Consider the following 17,012-nt stretch of genomic DNA (forward strand, 5'->3'; position numbering starts at 1 on the left):
AGAGAAACGTCACATCAGCAACAAATACAAAATCCAACTTCAACTGATCCCATCAGCGTCGTATTTTCTTCATAGATAACTCCACCCCATCCGTTCCTTTCCCACCGACGGAATCTGATGTTTATCCGGGCATCACGAGATCCGCCGTGGCGCGGCTGTTTTCTCCCGCTCGTCTCTCGGTGTTGACTCTCTGTGTGTATGCCGGCGCGGTCAGTGGCCCTGACACATCGGCCGGCCGTATCGGCGGCTCGGGCGGTCTCTCTGACCATTATCGGTCTTCTGCACGAATGGAGCCATCGCCTGCTGGCCGGGCGGTCCTCTCGCGACCGCCATCGGAGCGGGCCATCAGTCTGACGGAGCGCTGATTACGCCGCGCTGCGCTTCACTCTGCTGTCGATCGCCGCGGAGAATCGCCGCTGAATATCACCACTGAATATCGCCGCAGAATATCGCCGCACGACACTGAACGATCAGCCGTCACAGGCCACAGCCAGGCATTGCGACTTTATCGTTCAATAGTCCCGTTCACATGCGGGCCTGGTATGGTCCCTCCTCTACCCCTCCCTACGTCTCTTGGGTACTACCCTTACCTTACCATCCTTATAAGGTAAGATTTCGCAACTGTGGGTCGTTCCCTGAACAAGAGGTGAGAACTCACCAGTCACCATACACTTGTGAGTCTTGCTTCAGTCCGACATATTTCATGCTCATGAACTTCCACGAAAGAAATATATGAGGATGTTTTGATTGCTTACGAGAGAGGTTGAAGTAAATCCAAGCTATATTTGATTCATTCAGTATGCACGTTATACAGCTTATCAGCATATAGATGTTGTAAAACGGCATTTATGCATAAATGGCATCCATGCCTCATGAAGCATTTTTGAAAACAAACGCCTCGACCGCTTTTATTAAAGGTATGAGTGACTATGTATTTGTTCGTGATTTACGTCGCTCTACACTCCTCAAAGATTCAGCAAGTGATTGCTTTCTCTTTTATTGGCGAAGTAAGGCATAGCCCGTAGAGTAGATGGCGGTCAGGTTCCACGTCGGCTTCTTGTCAAACGACAGGTAGTTCCCTTCCGCTCCCCTTCCGCTCCCTTCCGCCACCTGTGGGAACTCTCCCATGTGTTGCACCACCTCTACTCGAGTCGTGCCGTCGCAGCCGTCAGAATTCCCCCGGGTGACGCTGTGCACTGGACGGAATTGGCCAGGATTCCTGCACAGAGCCGGCAGTGCCGCCGCCTGGGCTGAGCAGGCTCCGTCCGTACCTCTCAGCTGGTCTGCGCCGCACGTAACGAGCATGCGTGGTCGGCGCTGGGTGCGTGGGGCGCGGGCGGAGACGGGGGCAGCCGGCGCCGCTCCAGCCGGGTCAAGAGCAGCGCCGCCCTGGAGGTCACTTTCTCCGCAGCTGCCGGCGTGCCGCCATCCTCGGCCGGCAGCGAGCGGGTCCTGCGTCGCCCGGCGCCGCCGCCGACGACGCACTTTCACCGAGCTGGCTCGCAGCGCGATGACGACGGCCGGTGCGGGCCCGCTGCCGAAAAGCGAAAGTGACGCCACCGTCGGCCCTGGTGGGATGCTGCAGCTGGGTGTCATCCTGCAGCGGTAGCAAGGGGTACGAGCAGTGGGGATGAAAGTCGTGGGTCTGATGCAGTGATTCTTGCTTAGGTCTTCCCCGGCTGAGCTGGGTCGAGTCGCCAGGGGCGGTAGTAGGCTCGCGGACGCTCACTCACGCCCCGGCCGGTGCACCGACCGTCCATTATCCAGTGACCTTGTTAGCCAACGTGGTCCAGCGGGAACGGGAGAGAGGAATGGCGATTGGTACAGAGCTCTGACATCAGCTGGGCGACTTAAATATACCGGCTTGGGGAGCAAGCTCCCATGATGCCAGCGGACCGAAAAATGTCACAGCATAGAGCACCGCCGGTCTGGCGACTCTTTGTCAACTGTTGCGGGCTAGAAAGTGAGTTCAGTTTCTGCAACTAAAGCAGTTGATATGTTACTTTCAGCGGGCCGGTCGGGGCCGGGCTATCCTTCTGGCGGCTCGCCAGACGGGCCCGTTTAGGAGCTGCCGTGACAGACGGGCGGACGGCGGCACTCTGCCCACTGGCAGTGCCGGGCTGACGGCCGTGCCGCTGTGACCTTGTCCGTCGCATGTAAGGCGGGGGAGGCTGCCAGAGGGAGGGCGCACCAGTCTTTGTTCCCGAGAGACGGCAGTCACGCCGGATTCTGGCACCGCTCGTGAGCGGCGAGCCGGCGCCTCTGACGGAGCTGAGCAGGAGACCCCGTCCGGCCGGAAAGGCCACCAGTGCCCATAGCGAACCGCAACCACAGACCGGTTACCTTAGGTGTTCTCTGGCGTCTTAGCTCCATAGAAGTGATTATAAAGACGGGAGATTTTCACTGGCTGAAGGTGCAATGAGCAAGGAGGCCCATGAAAGTGTGTTGTACAACTGGCCGTGCAATTTTGCGGCATAAATCTGGCCACAAGCCAGACCTCGACTTCACGGTCAAACAGTGGTCTTCATGCTTCCTGCACCAACCAGCGTACAGGAACTAGGAAGTCGTTGATCATTTTCTGTGAAGTAGCCCAAAAGTGGCAGTGGTCGACGCAGTGGCCACCTAATGTAGTGCAGGTGCGGTCCCTGCACCTCCTCGCCTCCTTCCCAGGAACCCACCCCGACACTACCCGCGGACCAGCCCGGGAAATGCCTCTCCGCGACTCTACTCTCAGACAAACGGTGACAGAGACACGTTTTTGCGCTGACCGGCACTGGGAGGAACGAATGCGAGATTTACAACTAATTGGAGATGCCGAGTCGGCCCCTGTGAACTTTTTTACTGGTCCTACCGGGATAAGATATGATGACAAGGGTAGTGATAAACCGTTCATACGTTAAACGCGAGGGTGGCTTGTTTGAAAGTGGCACTGGCAGACATAAGTATCACCTAATCCACATTGAAGAATGCACTGCGCTGAACACAAATACATACACTTTGAAGTGCACTGGTTCACTGGACCTTCCCTCCCGAAAAGAAGAGGACATGCCCTTGCCTTGACTGCCCCACCTGGATTCCAATTCTAAGATTTTTCATTGACCTGTTTTCCCTTCTTCTGGTGAGATATTATTCCGGAAATTGTACAGGATGGTACTGAAATCCACAATAGGACGATAAGACCATTGTCATTGTTTCACTACGATATTGTGCCAATGTGGAACTTCAGTGGGAACAGCTTTATCCTGCCTTTCCACTTCCAAGGACGTGGTGAAAGACTTTGTTGAAGCGCTCATGCTCCACCAGCCTCTGTATACCGTCCGCAGTGGGTTGTTGCACACGTTGCGTGTTTCCAATATCGCTGTGATCCGGCAGTATAATCTGCGGCGATGTTGCCAGGGGAAACCATTCCTAAAGCGTGAGTGTGGGATATGCAGGATTTCCTTAATCAGCAGACCACGCGAGCAATTTTTTCCTATACCACAGTGACCGTTATGTGGTATCGACAGTACCCGATAAAGTCTGCCGCTCTGACGTTTAAATTGCGAGACAGCCTTTGCGCACCAATAATGGATAAATATTCAACACCACTCAACTTTGTCAGTGATAATGATAAAGCTGACTTACCTGTCAGTTGAACAGACTGTGGTAGGTATGCTGAACTTCATTAAAGATGACAAGTGGCACTGCAGCCCTTGCGGTCATTGTCAAGGTTATGAGCACCAGGCAGTGCCAACCACTTCCGTTTAAGAGTCCTCTTAACACCAACCGGTTTTGGTAGGATTCCATCAAAGTACCACAATCTCGACAAGTCTCATAAATCGATCAACAGGTCTTCCACCTTCAAACCGAATGTCTGTTTGCTCCACCCCCGCCCTCCGCCTTGGCAACAACCAACCAACTGTTTCTGTCCCTTGGCTCCTACTTGATCACGAGACCGCGGCACCGTCACGTGACCCTGCCCTGGGGCAATCGTTCGTTGGCAGACATCCAACCGGTTGACCGGAGCGTCTGACACTGGGGCTGATATGCAATATGCATTACACAAGCGCCGTTTGTGAGTATATTATGAACGTTCGAACTAAGTTACCTCTGTCTGTTTCAGAATCATACGACGTCGGCGTGAAGAACTGCTTCAGCTTCAGTACCGAGGAAAGCCGAGTCGATCTGATCAACGAACAAGGGTAAGTAAAATGAAAAATCGAAACACTGAGCAGTAAAATTCCCCTTTAGATAAATGGGAAATGGTATAAACATTGAACGGCGGAAAATTTATCTGTATTTAGATAAACTGATCCAATAAAGACATACCTAACTATAAAGGTCAAACCTTTGGCTTATGTAAGTTTCACTCGGGAACCATTTCAAGCAAAACACCACAGATAAAAATAAGTTTATAGCTACACATGTGTGAGTTTATTTGTTCAACTTTGTCGTAAAATGCAAGGAACACACTGAAAAAAATCGGGGAACCCCATTTCTTACAATCTGACACCACATACTCCAAAATACTCCTAAATTAGGCTCCGTTTTCATGATTTTAGGATGTCATGGGTGTTGTGACACCCGACACGGGAGCCCCATTACCTTTTGACGCCGCAAAAATGTACATGACCCCCTTGGGAGAGGTTCGGCTAGCGAACTCCCCAAAAATTGCAGGCCAAAAAATTGGAGTGTCGCTGAGACACCCCCGTTGAAACCCCTCTGGGGTGTCATTATCCTGGAGTGACACCCCGTGTTTTCAGCTTCAAATCCTACCGATAGATGGCGCAAACTAAAGTTGGTAAAATCGGGACCTGTTTTTCACGAATGGCTGGTGCATGTTTGGAGCTAAGGCAAAAGCGTGCATAGCGTAGAGTGGCCAACTATATCATGATGATATCTAGACTGATTACCGTGTCATACGTTGGTCGTGCACACTACAGGGCGCCGCAAGGCCGCGAACGGAAAGAGTAACTCCTCACCCGGTTATAAATATAGTCTGAGATTCTCGTTCCGAAGGACATTTAATCCTCGCCGGGAGTTTTTCGGAAGTATAGGGGAGTGAAACTTCTCTGAGAGATTCCCTGCTGAAGGCGCGCGGTTCCCCGCGTGAGGGTCAGGAACAAAATGGGGAGTTATATCAGAAAAATAGGGGAGTTGAGCTGCTATATTTTACACCCTAATTTGGGAGTTTGACACCCTGTCGGGTGCTTAGGGACCAAAAAGGGGTGCTCGGCTGATATTTGAGGGGTGTCACCTGCAGTCTAACGGAACCCCATGTGGGCCGGCGCTGACCCCCCTTTAGCGGCTGCGACTCCCCACTATGCGTCGAAACCCTCCTGGGGTGTACGCCAAACACCCCATTTATAATAGCTCAGCGACTCCCCTCAAAACACCCCACTCGGGTGTTATTTTTGACATGACCGTCAATACCCCGTACAGGGTGTCATTTTTTCTTTCAGTGCATGGCTACGGCCAGTAAATTGTAAACCCTGGCTTTTTAGAAGGCGGCTCGGCTCAGCGGTCTGACACGGAATGTTCACGATAACACTGTGAGGGTGAAGTAAGGTGACAGGGGAGCGAGACAGGAGTGGGTGACGGCATCCTCGACACAGACCGGCCTTGTCTTCCAATCTGTGTCGTAACACCTCTGTCAGACGGCAGGCGGGGGCTGCACGGTAGGCTCAGTCATCTGGGGCCGGCACCGCGAGTCAGGCCAGCCGAGACACGCGATCCCTAAAAAGTCCTCGTGCCAGGAAACCGGGCCAGCTTCAATGTGTCTCTCATGCAATACCAGTATCGAACTCGGAGTGTAATCGCCACGCCGATTGTGGATTGCTCTTGATCGTCAATACATACATACATACATATATACAGTAGACAATGACGTCAATATCGGAATGCTTGGAAAAAAACTAAATCAGGTTATTGTTGAAACTATGGAGTGCGTCGGTTCTCAAACGCAGACTGTAAGTATGTTAACGACCGGTCGTTTGAACGCAGTGTCCGTCTGTTGGACGTGGGCGGACCATGCAGGTGCTGGGTAGAGTGTTCGAGTGCGCGGCTGGAGCGATGCAGAGCAGTGGGTGCGCCGGTTGCAGCGCGGCAGGTGACCGGCCGGCGGGGCAGAGCGGCGGCTCGGCGGTCTGTCCGCGTGCGTCGCTCGGTCAGTTTTTGTGAGCCGGTCCGCTGTCGGTCCACCGCCACCTCCAACTAACGGACGTGACCAGCTCTGTCGAACGGTGCCTCCAACGGCCCACCGAAGACTGCAGGAAAAAGTCGGACCCGATAGGGGGCCACCGTCTCGGTAGGAAAGGAAAAAAGTGTACAGTTTTATAAGGGGCTCGGCGCCCAGTTCTCGACTGGCTTAATTTACTCACAACAGAGACAGAACAATAAAACACAACGGTGGATCGACGTAACCTCGATCGGCGCTAGAGTAGCTCACGCTGGAACTCGGGATTTAATAAGAGTTAATAAAGGACGCGATTGAAATTGAATAAGGGACACTTGTGTTTTATCATGTCAAACAAATAATTATCGGGCACCAAAACCCAGTAATCTTGCCAAAACCAGCTCTGAGCTCCTTCGCGCCTCGCGCCTATGTGGTCCGGTTGACACGCGGTGCCACGGCCGCTGGTGACGAAAGCGGGACATCATGTATCATTGCACGGCTGACATGATAAGCCCCATGGGGCGGCAGCGTGTCCTAGATCGGTTCAGTTGCGCCGTCACTTTTGGCTGTGTATTACCAGCACATCAGCAAGGTCATCGGAGCAGAGACTTTCATAATTACAGCATTTACTTATCTATGTAATATGCATTGTTTTCGTACGGTCAACAAGTGCATTAGTCAGATATGGATGCTATATCTGACATAGCACTTAGTTCCATTTCAAAGAATCAAGGAAAGACTGAGCTGCTATGTTATATCATTAATTGAATCGCCGCAAGTTTACCTGACCCGCCTGACCCAAACAAAGTCGATCTGACCCAACATGACCCAGCCTGACTTAAAGGGACCCTCCCACCTTAACATTAGATTTGAGTTGAGATAGCCAAAATGGGGTCCCTGGCTCACAATTACCGGTTTCGGCACTCACAACATCGAGAAATGCCTAAAATCGGAAATATTGAATTTCAAAATTGCAGCATTTTGATTCAGAGGGGCTAATGCTTAGGAATACCCCTCTGAATGTGTGACGTCAGCGCAGATATCTAACGATTTTTAAATGTTTGACTAAAACGTTTTGTAGCACGCGGTAGTATATGCTATTTGCGCGCAACATCTGCCGCAAACGCCGCACTTCTAAAATAAAGTCGCTAGAAACAGCGGAGATCCCAAAAAGTAAACAAAAGTAAAAGTCTAATATCTTGAAAACCGGTGAATATTTTTCGGTGAAATTTGGTAGATATTCGTTTTCGCTCTTTCTGAACCGAGCGACATCACTTTCATGCCAATTCATAAACTTTTTGAAGGTGGGAGGGTCCCTTTAAGCTGAACAAATCGGAGGTGTCATATCGTGACCTGACCTATATTGTGGCCTGCCCCTGCAGATGTCCGGAGCGACAGGGCGTCATCACAAAGTTCGCCTACAACAAGACGACTGGCACTGCAGACGCGACAATCGCCTCCATGTACCGGTTCCCTGACACCAACCAGGTCAACTTCCAGTGCGACGTGGTCATCTGCAAGGGTAAGTGGTGACACAGAGCTGACCCGGGGAACCGGGAAGGGGGCTGAGCAACGGAGGAGTCATGCTATCACTTAACCCGCGCACCGACGGGGGGGGCGGATATCCGCCCCCCCCCCCCCCCCTGAGGTTTTTCGCGAATAGCGGGAAAACCGCGGCGCGTAGCGCCGCGAAATTTGGTATGACTATAACCTCATCAATTTTACACATGGTGTGCAAGTTTGCACCTCCTACCTTTTAAGGTCAGGTCACCAGGTCACTTTGAATGACCCAACCTCAAGTCACTTTTTTGCAACTTTGTCACCGTGCCAGAGCTACAGTAGATTGAACTGCGACTTTGAAAGTCGCAGGATATGATTAGGTCATTAGTAGCTACAATTTGTATATCTCGGAATTTTGATATCGGTGACCTAAGGTCAGGTCAATTTCGCGACCTCCCCATTATAAGTCAATGGGAGAAAAATCAACTCCCTGTTTTTACCACTAAAACGGGTCGGAATGGCCCCATATACCATACATGACTTCATATACGATCAACCTTCACTACCTTGAGGTCTGTTTTGCTGTTGGGCAGCTGTGAGGTCATGTGACGTCATCAAAGGTCACCAAAGGTTTTTGGCCAATAACTCCGCACAGGAACAAGATACAGACGCGTGGATGGTCTCATTGTGTTCAGCTCGTCAAGACGCATCGAATGATATACATGATGACCTCGAGGTCACGTGACCTGAGGTCAACCTTTGACCTTGACCTTTCGAGGTCAACATATATATCATTCGATGCAGATTGACGAGAGGATCACGATGATTCCCTTAGTTTGTTCCTATCTTGACTAATTCGAAAGTTATTCGAGAAAAACTCTCTCCATATCTAGCGCCGCCATTTTGACTTTTTCGACCCCTGTGACGTCATCTTTGACCTGACCTGAAAATGACCTTTGTAAAAATTGTAGATCTTGGCCGTGCGTATCCGATGCCGTTTACCGCTTGTCGCTATCTTGCTTCGTTCTCGAGATCTCAGGGGGGGGGCGGTCATCCGCCCCCCCCCCCGTCGGTGCGAAGTTGGCGCAGACCCCCGTCGGTGCGCGGGTTAAGAATTGCCAATGGTGAGATTGATCTACTGTTTAGTAAATGTCGATGTTCTTTCCGGGTGACTCATGATCATCACAGAAGACCTCGTCGGATCCTCATCATCACCGTCTTATTTGATAAGGTGCCGTCTTCGTATCCGTATTATTTCCAGCTTGAATGATGCCACAGTCCAGTAGCCCCACAGGGAGTGCCGGTTAGCTGAGGTGTGTCTCTCCTTCCGTGCTCAGGGATGATGGAACTGAATACTGGTGGGCGCCTGAAGGGCACTTCGCCTACTCACTATTTAAATGAACGAAATTAAAGACGTATACTGGGTTGACGCCTCAGTCGCAGTCAACACGCCTTCGAAGCAGAACAGAGAACGGGTTGTGTGTAATCTCCGGCCCGAGCCGCACAGCCTTGACCTGACCTTGTCACCGATCGGGCCGATCGCCAGGGTATGTAGGGCCGAACCCGGAAAACTCCGCGAGCCGCCGCCCAGACCGGGTCGGTCCGGGAGCCGGCCGGACCCCGCTACTCTGCTATCGGAGCTATCGGGCGGGCGGGCCGCCGGGCGCTGCAGCAGGAGGCGATAAGGGGTGGACTGCACCGGCCGTCTGCCCGCCGCCCTCCGCTGCAGGTGCTCCCCAGAGCAGCCAGAGGCAGCTCCCTCAGAGCCGCCCCTCCCCAAGGGCATCTCTGTGCAGCGGCTCCCAGCGGCTCCTCCCCACAGCAACTCGGCCCGCGAGCATCCACCGACGGCCGACCAACAGGAAAACCGCACCACCGAGGCACCGAGCCGGCCCGTGTCGGGTCAGGTTTCCCGACGTCGGACGCCGGCACTCCCACCCCGCCCCTCTCGCCCCGCCCCACCGACCACAGCCCCCAGCTCCCAGCCTTCCCGGCACAGTGACTCATCTGTACCCTCTGGAGATCGCCGAGCTACCGAGCTAGGGCCGTGACGTCACAGAGAGCTGACTCGAACCGGCATTCTTGGACATCTGACGTGGGATGACGTCATTCGACCCAGCTGACATGTTAACGCTACTATAACAAGAATCTGTGACGATGTGAAATCAGAATTTGGTAGAAATACGGTAACGAATGTGTGAAATTAGTTATGGATGCATATTCAGTGACTAACTAGCAAAGGTATTGATGCTTGAAGCCATGGTGTAGGTAATGTGATGCCACACACCCATTAGATACTTGGAATAACGTCTTAGGTTGCCTGCTGCTCGATTTATGTACATCCACTTCAGCGCATCACCACCAGAATAGAACATGTCGGCACTCTAGCACTTGAAAACGCATCTGCTGTCCGAATCAGTAATCTCTCAGTCTTACGCGGGTTGACACCGAGCAGCAGCGTGTTTGCCGGTTGATAGTGTCTTTACAAAGGTAGATGTAAAGCCAGCGTGCCGTGTCGGCACACCTCGCCACGCGCCAGCACCGGCCGGCCCGGTATTTTGACTGCCGCCTCGGCCAAATCGGCTTTGTCTCGCCTTCCTGCGCCAGACTGGCCGTCTTTTGTTGTTCGGACTGACACGTTACGAGCAGAGAGCAGCCATCAGTTGGGATCAACTCGGAGCACGTTCGTCCCAGGTGCGCCGTCCGTGCCGCCGGCAGCGTCTGATCCTATCGTCGGCGTCTGGGCGGGGCCCGCCGGCCGGCCGGGCCGCCCACACGGGCTGGCGGTGACCTGCGAGTGTCGACCCCGGCAGCAGCGGCGCCGCCCCCGGCCGGCCGGCCCGCCTCCTCAGCCAGAGCTGGGGATGACGAACGGCATCTGTCGCCGTCAACGGCCCGACCGAGCGCAGTTTAAACAGGGACGGTGGTGCAAGTCATCTCCGACTACTGAGCAGCCAGAACGGTAGATCGCGCTTGACTTCTGGACGAGAGGGACTAGATGGCCCTCCGGTGTTTTGTTCTCTGGCTGCCTTTCTGCCTCGCTGATCCACTCGATTCGGAGAACAGTTGTGCTGCGGAGTGCAGGCTCGGTTGAGCAGGCCATTGTCATTCACCGCTCGTTATCTGGCCGGGCTGATCTATTTTGTCAGTCATTTCCGTTCGAGCCGGGCGGAGTCCGACGGCGGCAGATGGGTGGAACAGATTGTGTCCGACTGCGCAGCAGCCGGGCCCAGCGGCCCAGCAGCAGGCTCTCGCCACTGCAGCGGCAACCATCGTCAAACAATCAGCAGCGACACCACGACCCTGCCTTGACATCAGGGTCGCCGCGCACCCAGCTGTGCACAGAGGACAGCTCGATCACACCTCTCCACTCCCCGGCGCATCTCTGCTAGAATGTAGTGGGTGAAACAAAGGTCATTCCAGATGAGATGGTAATTGCAGTCAGATCCCATATGGGCTAAAGTAGCAGCGTTTTTGCTGACCATACACGATTGTCGAAAAAAGTCGAGCAACAAGAATGAAGATGACAAGCATTATACTAAAACAAGTTTCACCGAAAGATTAAATATATCGAGATCAGACCAGTTACTTCACACTTCCATATTTAATCGTCCCTCGGGAAACTTTTGGGGTTCCGAAAATATTACCTCAACCACGGGACATCACAAAATAATTGTGTTCAGCTCGACAAGTAGGTACTAGGAAGCCCTAGGCAATTTGGCCATGGCGCGTCTCGACATCCCTGACCCGTCGTGAGTCACGTGCGTGCTCCTATCGAGCCGTGATGCATCGGTGAATCTCCTCGCCGTCACGGAGACAAAAACGACGTGTTTTGCAACTCTCGGGGATGGCGGGCTCAGCGCTATCGTGACTGCAACGGATGGGATGGACCCCAATTATTGATTGGAAATCTCACCATGTTTTATTGCCGTACCGTACAGACTGTAAATGCCTCTCGAGTCATGGCGCTGGCAGTAATTATCAAGGTAATTACTAAATCGTTAATGGAAGAGTAGATTTGTAGCATGAAGCCACGCTTTGATGGTCCATATTTATTTATCTTTTATTGTGCTTGATCCTTCTCTGTATGTACATTGATGTTACATTTCCATCTCCATATATGGCCTCTGCATATTGTATAACGCCATCACATAATCCCTCTCTCTCTCTCCCCTCTCTCTCTCTCTCTCTCTCTCTCTCTCTCTCTCTCTCTCTTTTCATCTGTCTCATGGCTTTTATCTGACTTCCCATGCATTGTGCTTGACTCTTTTCGGCTCCCTTCTCCTCCTTGAGCTGGATACCTGCGAGTACGGTCTGAACCTGACCCCCTATCTCCCCGCAGGCGAGTGTCCGGCGACCGTATGCCGCGGAGACGACCCCAGCACCATCAAACCCAGCGCGCTGGTCGACGCCGATGAGAACGCCAACGCCCACCTGATGGCCTCGACGTCCGTCTTTGTCGTCGAGCCCGGCGAAACAGTCAGTGAGTATCATCGCCCCACCCACGGTATGCATTCAATCGGGCGTCACGCTCTCGGCAGGAGGGGTGACACTTTCACCAGAGTGCGGCGATGGTGGCGGCGTTGGCGGTGTTGTTCGGCAGACTCGCTATTGACTGCGGGTGGGGCTGGCATCACAAGTCGCCAGCCACCGCCCACCGCGGTTCGTGCACGGGAAAATGACCACCTCCCAGTGGCGGGTTGTGGTCGTGAGCGGCCGTGTGGATATCGAGGAAAGTTTCCCCGGCGGTCGGCACTTTCGCCACTGCCGCCGCGGTCACCGTCACTGTCGCGGGCGACGCCCCACTGGGAGCCGCAGCCAAACTGCCGGTGGCCGCGGCGCGGTTTGGGTTTCTCAGGGGACTCGGTGGTGGCCAGAGGTTGCACGGTGACAGCTGGCGAAACGACCGGTCATGGTCTTCCGTAACAGACACCAATTTCCCATTGTCGTGTCGATATCTAACTATTGCAAACTCACAGCTATCGCAATGACAGCAAATTTGACATTTTTCGAAACTCTTACCATTGCATCCGATAAAAACAGCGTTAGGTGACAGACTACATTTACCAGCACGAGCAAAAACAAAATCGTCTATGGGACAGTTTATTCAGCATTTATGAGGGTACCAATAGCTGAATTCCCTATCAAGGCCGCTGTATATTTAGTGACAGAGGTTTTACCGCTAAATTTATCCTATCCCATCCCTCGTAAAAAAATATTCAAATCACTTTGTGCCCAAAGCTTCCGATCGTGCCACTTAAGAATAATCATCATCACTTACCTTATAGAAAAATTTGTTATGCATATGTCCTTTGTCTCACTCTCATATCAATGCTTACCATCGTAGATCGCAACATCACAAGTCAGCAATAGCGACTTATATGTACCTGGCCAAAATACCAGCCCCTTGCCGCGATAGACCATGCCTTGAACATACGGCAATGTCGCTCCTTGTCTTTTATGCGCTGCTGCCTACAATTCGCCGCCGAAAGCCGATGCCAGCGGCGGCACCTGCATGAGTTGGTCACGGTCCGTTGCACGAGCAACATGACGTCATTTCGAGTGAACCGCTATCTCTCTGAGCCATCGACCGAAGGTGCTGTCCAAAGAGCATATTTATGTGCAGGCGGTATACCTAACTGTCCGTAAGAAGGGATGACCCATGCACCTGGCATGGGCATTATAGGCAATCTCACAGAGAGCTTGTTGTATCCGTTAAAATTATCGGGGAGTCTTCCGAGCTGTGAATCTGGTTTTATCCTACTCTTTTCCTTTCATTTTCTCCTTTTGATTTGTTACCTCTGTTACATTTGTTTATGATAATAGGTACTCAAATTGGTATTTTTTTCCATAGCAATAGCAATAAACAAATTTACAAGAAACTATGTTTGATATGATAACGTTGTCATCATAACTACTCGTTCTCACTGTACCTACTTGAGATTGAAGTCCGAAAATGATACAGCCTTCTGGCTGGCATCACGCGATAAGCATCTCACAATGTCAATTACGACCACATGCATGACACGGCACACACACCACTGCCCAGTGCTGCTCTCATACCATCGCAATCCCCTGTATCGGGTCCCGACAGTGGAATGTTCCAACACTTGCTGGAGACGTATGTCTTAATTTCCTGCATGACAAGCCTCGGTATTGCGCGAGCTGCTGACTAAGGTGTGACGGGAAACTGTCGTGCTGGTGGTTAAATCATGTCGCCCTTGAAAAGATATTGCTCAAGTCTCCACCAAGAAACTCTGATATGAGTGTTAACTGTCTCTCCAGCGATACAGGCTATGACTACAGTTCAATTTATAAAGCGGCTGCCTCCTGGAAAACGGGCTCAGTTTTAACCCTATTCCTGGCGGGGGGGCCTCAGGAGCCCACCCCCCCCCCTGAGGTTTTTTGGTTATTTATCCCAAACGCGTTGAGCTAGGAAGCTCAAATTTTCTGACTTTTCCTAAAAGGCTTCTACGCAACATGTCTGAAAATTTTGAGTTGATCTGACCTCAGGTCAGGTCACCAGAGGCGGTTTGGTGACCCTACCTCAGAAAAGTTTGCAATCACGCCAGAGCTAGAGTTTTTGACCGATCAATTTCTTCTCTTCAGGCTTTAGTTAGGGTACCAGTATGTGCAATTTGTATATCTCGGAATTTTGATATCGGTGACCTAAGGTCAGGTCAGTTTCGCGACCTCCCCATTATAAGTCAATGGGGGAAAAATCAACTCCCTGTTTTTACCACTAAAACGGGTCTGAATGGCCCCATATACCATACATGACTTCATATACGATCAACCTTCACTACCTTGAGGTCTGTTTTGCTGTTGGGCAGCTGTGAGGTCATGTGACGTCATCAAAGGTCACCAAAGGTTTTTGGCCAATAACTCCGTACAGGAACAAGATACAGACGCGTGGATGGTCTCATTGTGTTCAGCTCGTCAAGACGCATCGAATGATATACATGATGACCTCGAGGTCACGTGACCTGAGGTCAACCTTTGACCTTGACCTTTCGAGGTCAACATATATATCATTCGATGCGGATTGACGAGAGGATCACGATGATGCCCTTCGTTTGTTCCTACCTTGACTAATTCGAAAGTTATTCGAGAAAAACTCTCTCCATATCTAGCGCCGCCATTTTGACTTTTTCGACCCCTGTGACGTCATCTTTGACCTGACCTGAAAATGACCTTAGTAAAAATTGTAGACCTTGTCCATGCGTAACCGATGCCGTTTACCGCTTGTCGCTATCTTGCTTCGTTCTCGAGATCTCAGGGGGGGGGGCCGAATCGCCCCCCCCCCCGCCAGTTTCTTGTCCCGGCGGAGCCCGCCAGGAATAGGGTTAAGTAACGGTGTAAAACTGTTAGCCCATTAGTTTTGTAATACACACTCAATAAAGCAATGCAATAAAAGTACGTCTCTTTGTTGCCTATGTAATGTGGCTTCAACTTCTGTTTCCACAAACATCGCTGCTATCACCAGCCACGATTCATGCCTCTAATCTGACTGATCCGGTGACAGCGACCGGATTCTGGCGGCTTATGTCAGCTACTCAGCGGTATTCGCATGACAGCCTCATGACTGTTATATGACGGTCACACTATTGCCACATGCTGTCACTGTAGTCTGTAGCTCAGTGCAGTGTCTAATAGTTTACCAACGGACAGCCGCAAGACATTTATTTCATTTGTCTTGTCCTGCATTCGTGTATGTCTTGACTCGGCAACGAAAATTGAAGGCAGGAAAAGCTTAGATCAGGATACACGGATACAGCATGTTAGAGTGTTCTGCATATTTACCAGTTCTCTGCAATCCGTCCAGTCACGCTGCACCTCTCGGCAGGTCTGGAGCCGCTGACCGACTGTGACGGCTACCACCCCGAGTGGCTGCTCTACCTGTGCATCGCGTTCGGCCTGCTCTTTCTCATCATGATGATCATCAACTGCTTCCTGTGCACGGCCATGACGTGCTCGTGCACCAAGACGGAGGTGGTGGAGAAGGACCCGAGCCTCGAGGACTACGACCCTTACCGCAGCTGGCACGGATCGCAGTGAGTATACCTGCAGGCTGCAACACAATACACATCCCGGCCTGGGCTCGAATTTCGAGTGATCGACTCTTTTACGTAACCCGCGCCCCACTGGGGTCTGTGTATAACACGCCCTACTGGGGGGGGGGGGGGCTATTCATAGCCCCCCCTCCTAACTCCGAAACTACTGGGCCGATCGTCAAAATTCAAACGGCGTCTGATAGCCCCGGAAAAACTGTCGAGCGAAACCTAATTTCATTGACCTCGAGGTCACCGATGACGTCACAGGTCAGGTCAAAGTAAAAATTATTAGCATTTTGGTTTGTTCACATTTTGGGCTCTGGCCGCCGTCTTACAAGTCAGATCAGGCTCATTTTTGGTACACACACTCTTGAACAGATGCTCTAGATACTCTGAGGGTACCAAACTTTTACTTTGATTTTCAGGTCAAGGTCAGGTCATCACAGGTCACGAAAATATTTTATCATGCGTCGGTCACGTGACACATGTTTTATGGTCCATTTAGGCCATAGATTTCGAATTTGATGTCGTCTGTGTCATTCGAGGTCATTTTGAGTCGAATTTAGCTTAGGTCAGGTCACTTTCAGGTCAAAAAAGGTCAAATTTTGAAGTTGAAATTTTTCAACAAAAAAGGTGTCCATTGGATGCAGTTTGAGCTCAGGAACACGATGGTGCCATTTATATTGGTGTACGATGTCAAATACGTACTGAAAAATTGATTTGAAAAATTAATAATTGTGAATTTTTTGCAATAATGCGTATAACTTGGCCATTTTTGAAGATATTTAGCTAAAACTTGCTAGAGTTAGTCATAATCATGCGTTCTGTCACATATATTCCGGTTTTTTCGAAAAAACAAAAACTTTTTGAAAAAAATATAAAAATATAAATTTTGAATATTATTATATAAAATTTTCAAAATTTTCATAATTTTGAAAATTCGAGATAGCAGTTTGATAGCGCGGTCAATTCTGAGTGCTTTCATGCAAAGAAATTGGATCTAGCTTAAAAACTGAGCTCTTGGGAGCGATTGCCGTGGTTCAATGTTTTGCGTCGAAATCGGGCGAACATGACGTCACTCTGACGTCATTTCCGGCCAACCTATGGTAGCTACGAAGTTCAAATTTTGACACAAGGTGTCAAATTGATGCAGCCGAAGGTACTGAAAGTTTGGCGTCGATCCGTCAAGCGGTTTGGAAGTTATTGCAGAAAAACGGGAGGGGGGGCTATAAATAGCCCCCCCCCCAGTGGGGCGCGGGGTAACGAACAAAGTGCAAGTGCTTTGATATATTTGGCATTGCTAG

At 51.1% G+C, this 17,012-nt stretch overlaps 1 protein-coding gene across 1 annotated transcript in view; it reads left to right on the forward strand.

Annotated features, from left to right (window-relative positions):
- LOC122386493 overlaps positions 1 to 17,012 on the forward strand; it is a 35,573-nt gene that overhangs the window by 15,817 nt on the left and 2,744 nt on the right. Inside the window, exons 5-8 of the mRNA XM_043375736.1 lie at positions 4,103 to 4,181; positions 7,537 to 7,676; positions 11,997 to 12,137; positions 15,501 to 15,708. Coding sequence (XP_043231671.1) covers positions 4,103 to 4,181; positions 7,537 to 7,676; positions 11,997 to 12,137; positions 15,501 to 15,708 — 568 coding nt within the window. The remainder of the gene's footprint in view (positions 1 to 4,102; positions 4,182 to 7,536; positions 7,677 to 11,996; positions 12,138 to 15,500; positions 15,709 to 17,012) is intronic.

The sequence above is a fragment of the Amphibalanus amphitrite genome, unplaced genomic scaffold (genome assembly GCF_019059575.1).
Source record: "Amphibalanus amphitrite isolate SeventyFive unplaced genomic scaffold, NRLGWU_Aamphi_draft 000253F_arrow, whole genome shotgun sequence".
In the NCBI taxonomy this organism is placed as follows: Eukaryota; Metazoa; Arthropoda; class Thecostraca; order Balanomorpha; family Balanidae; genus Amphibalanus; species Amphibalanus amphitrite.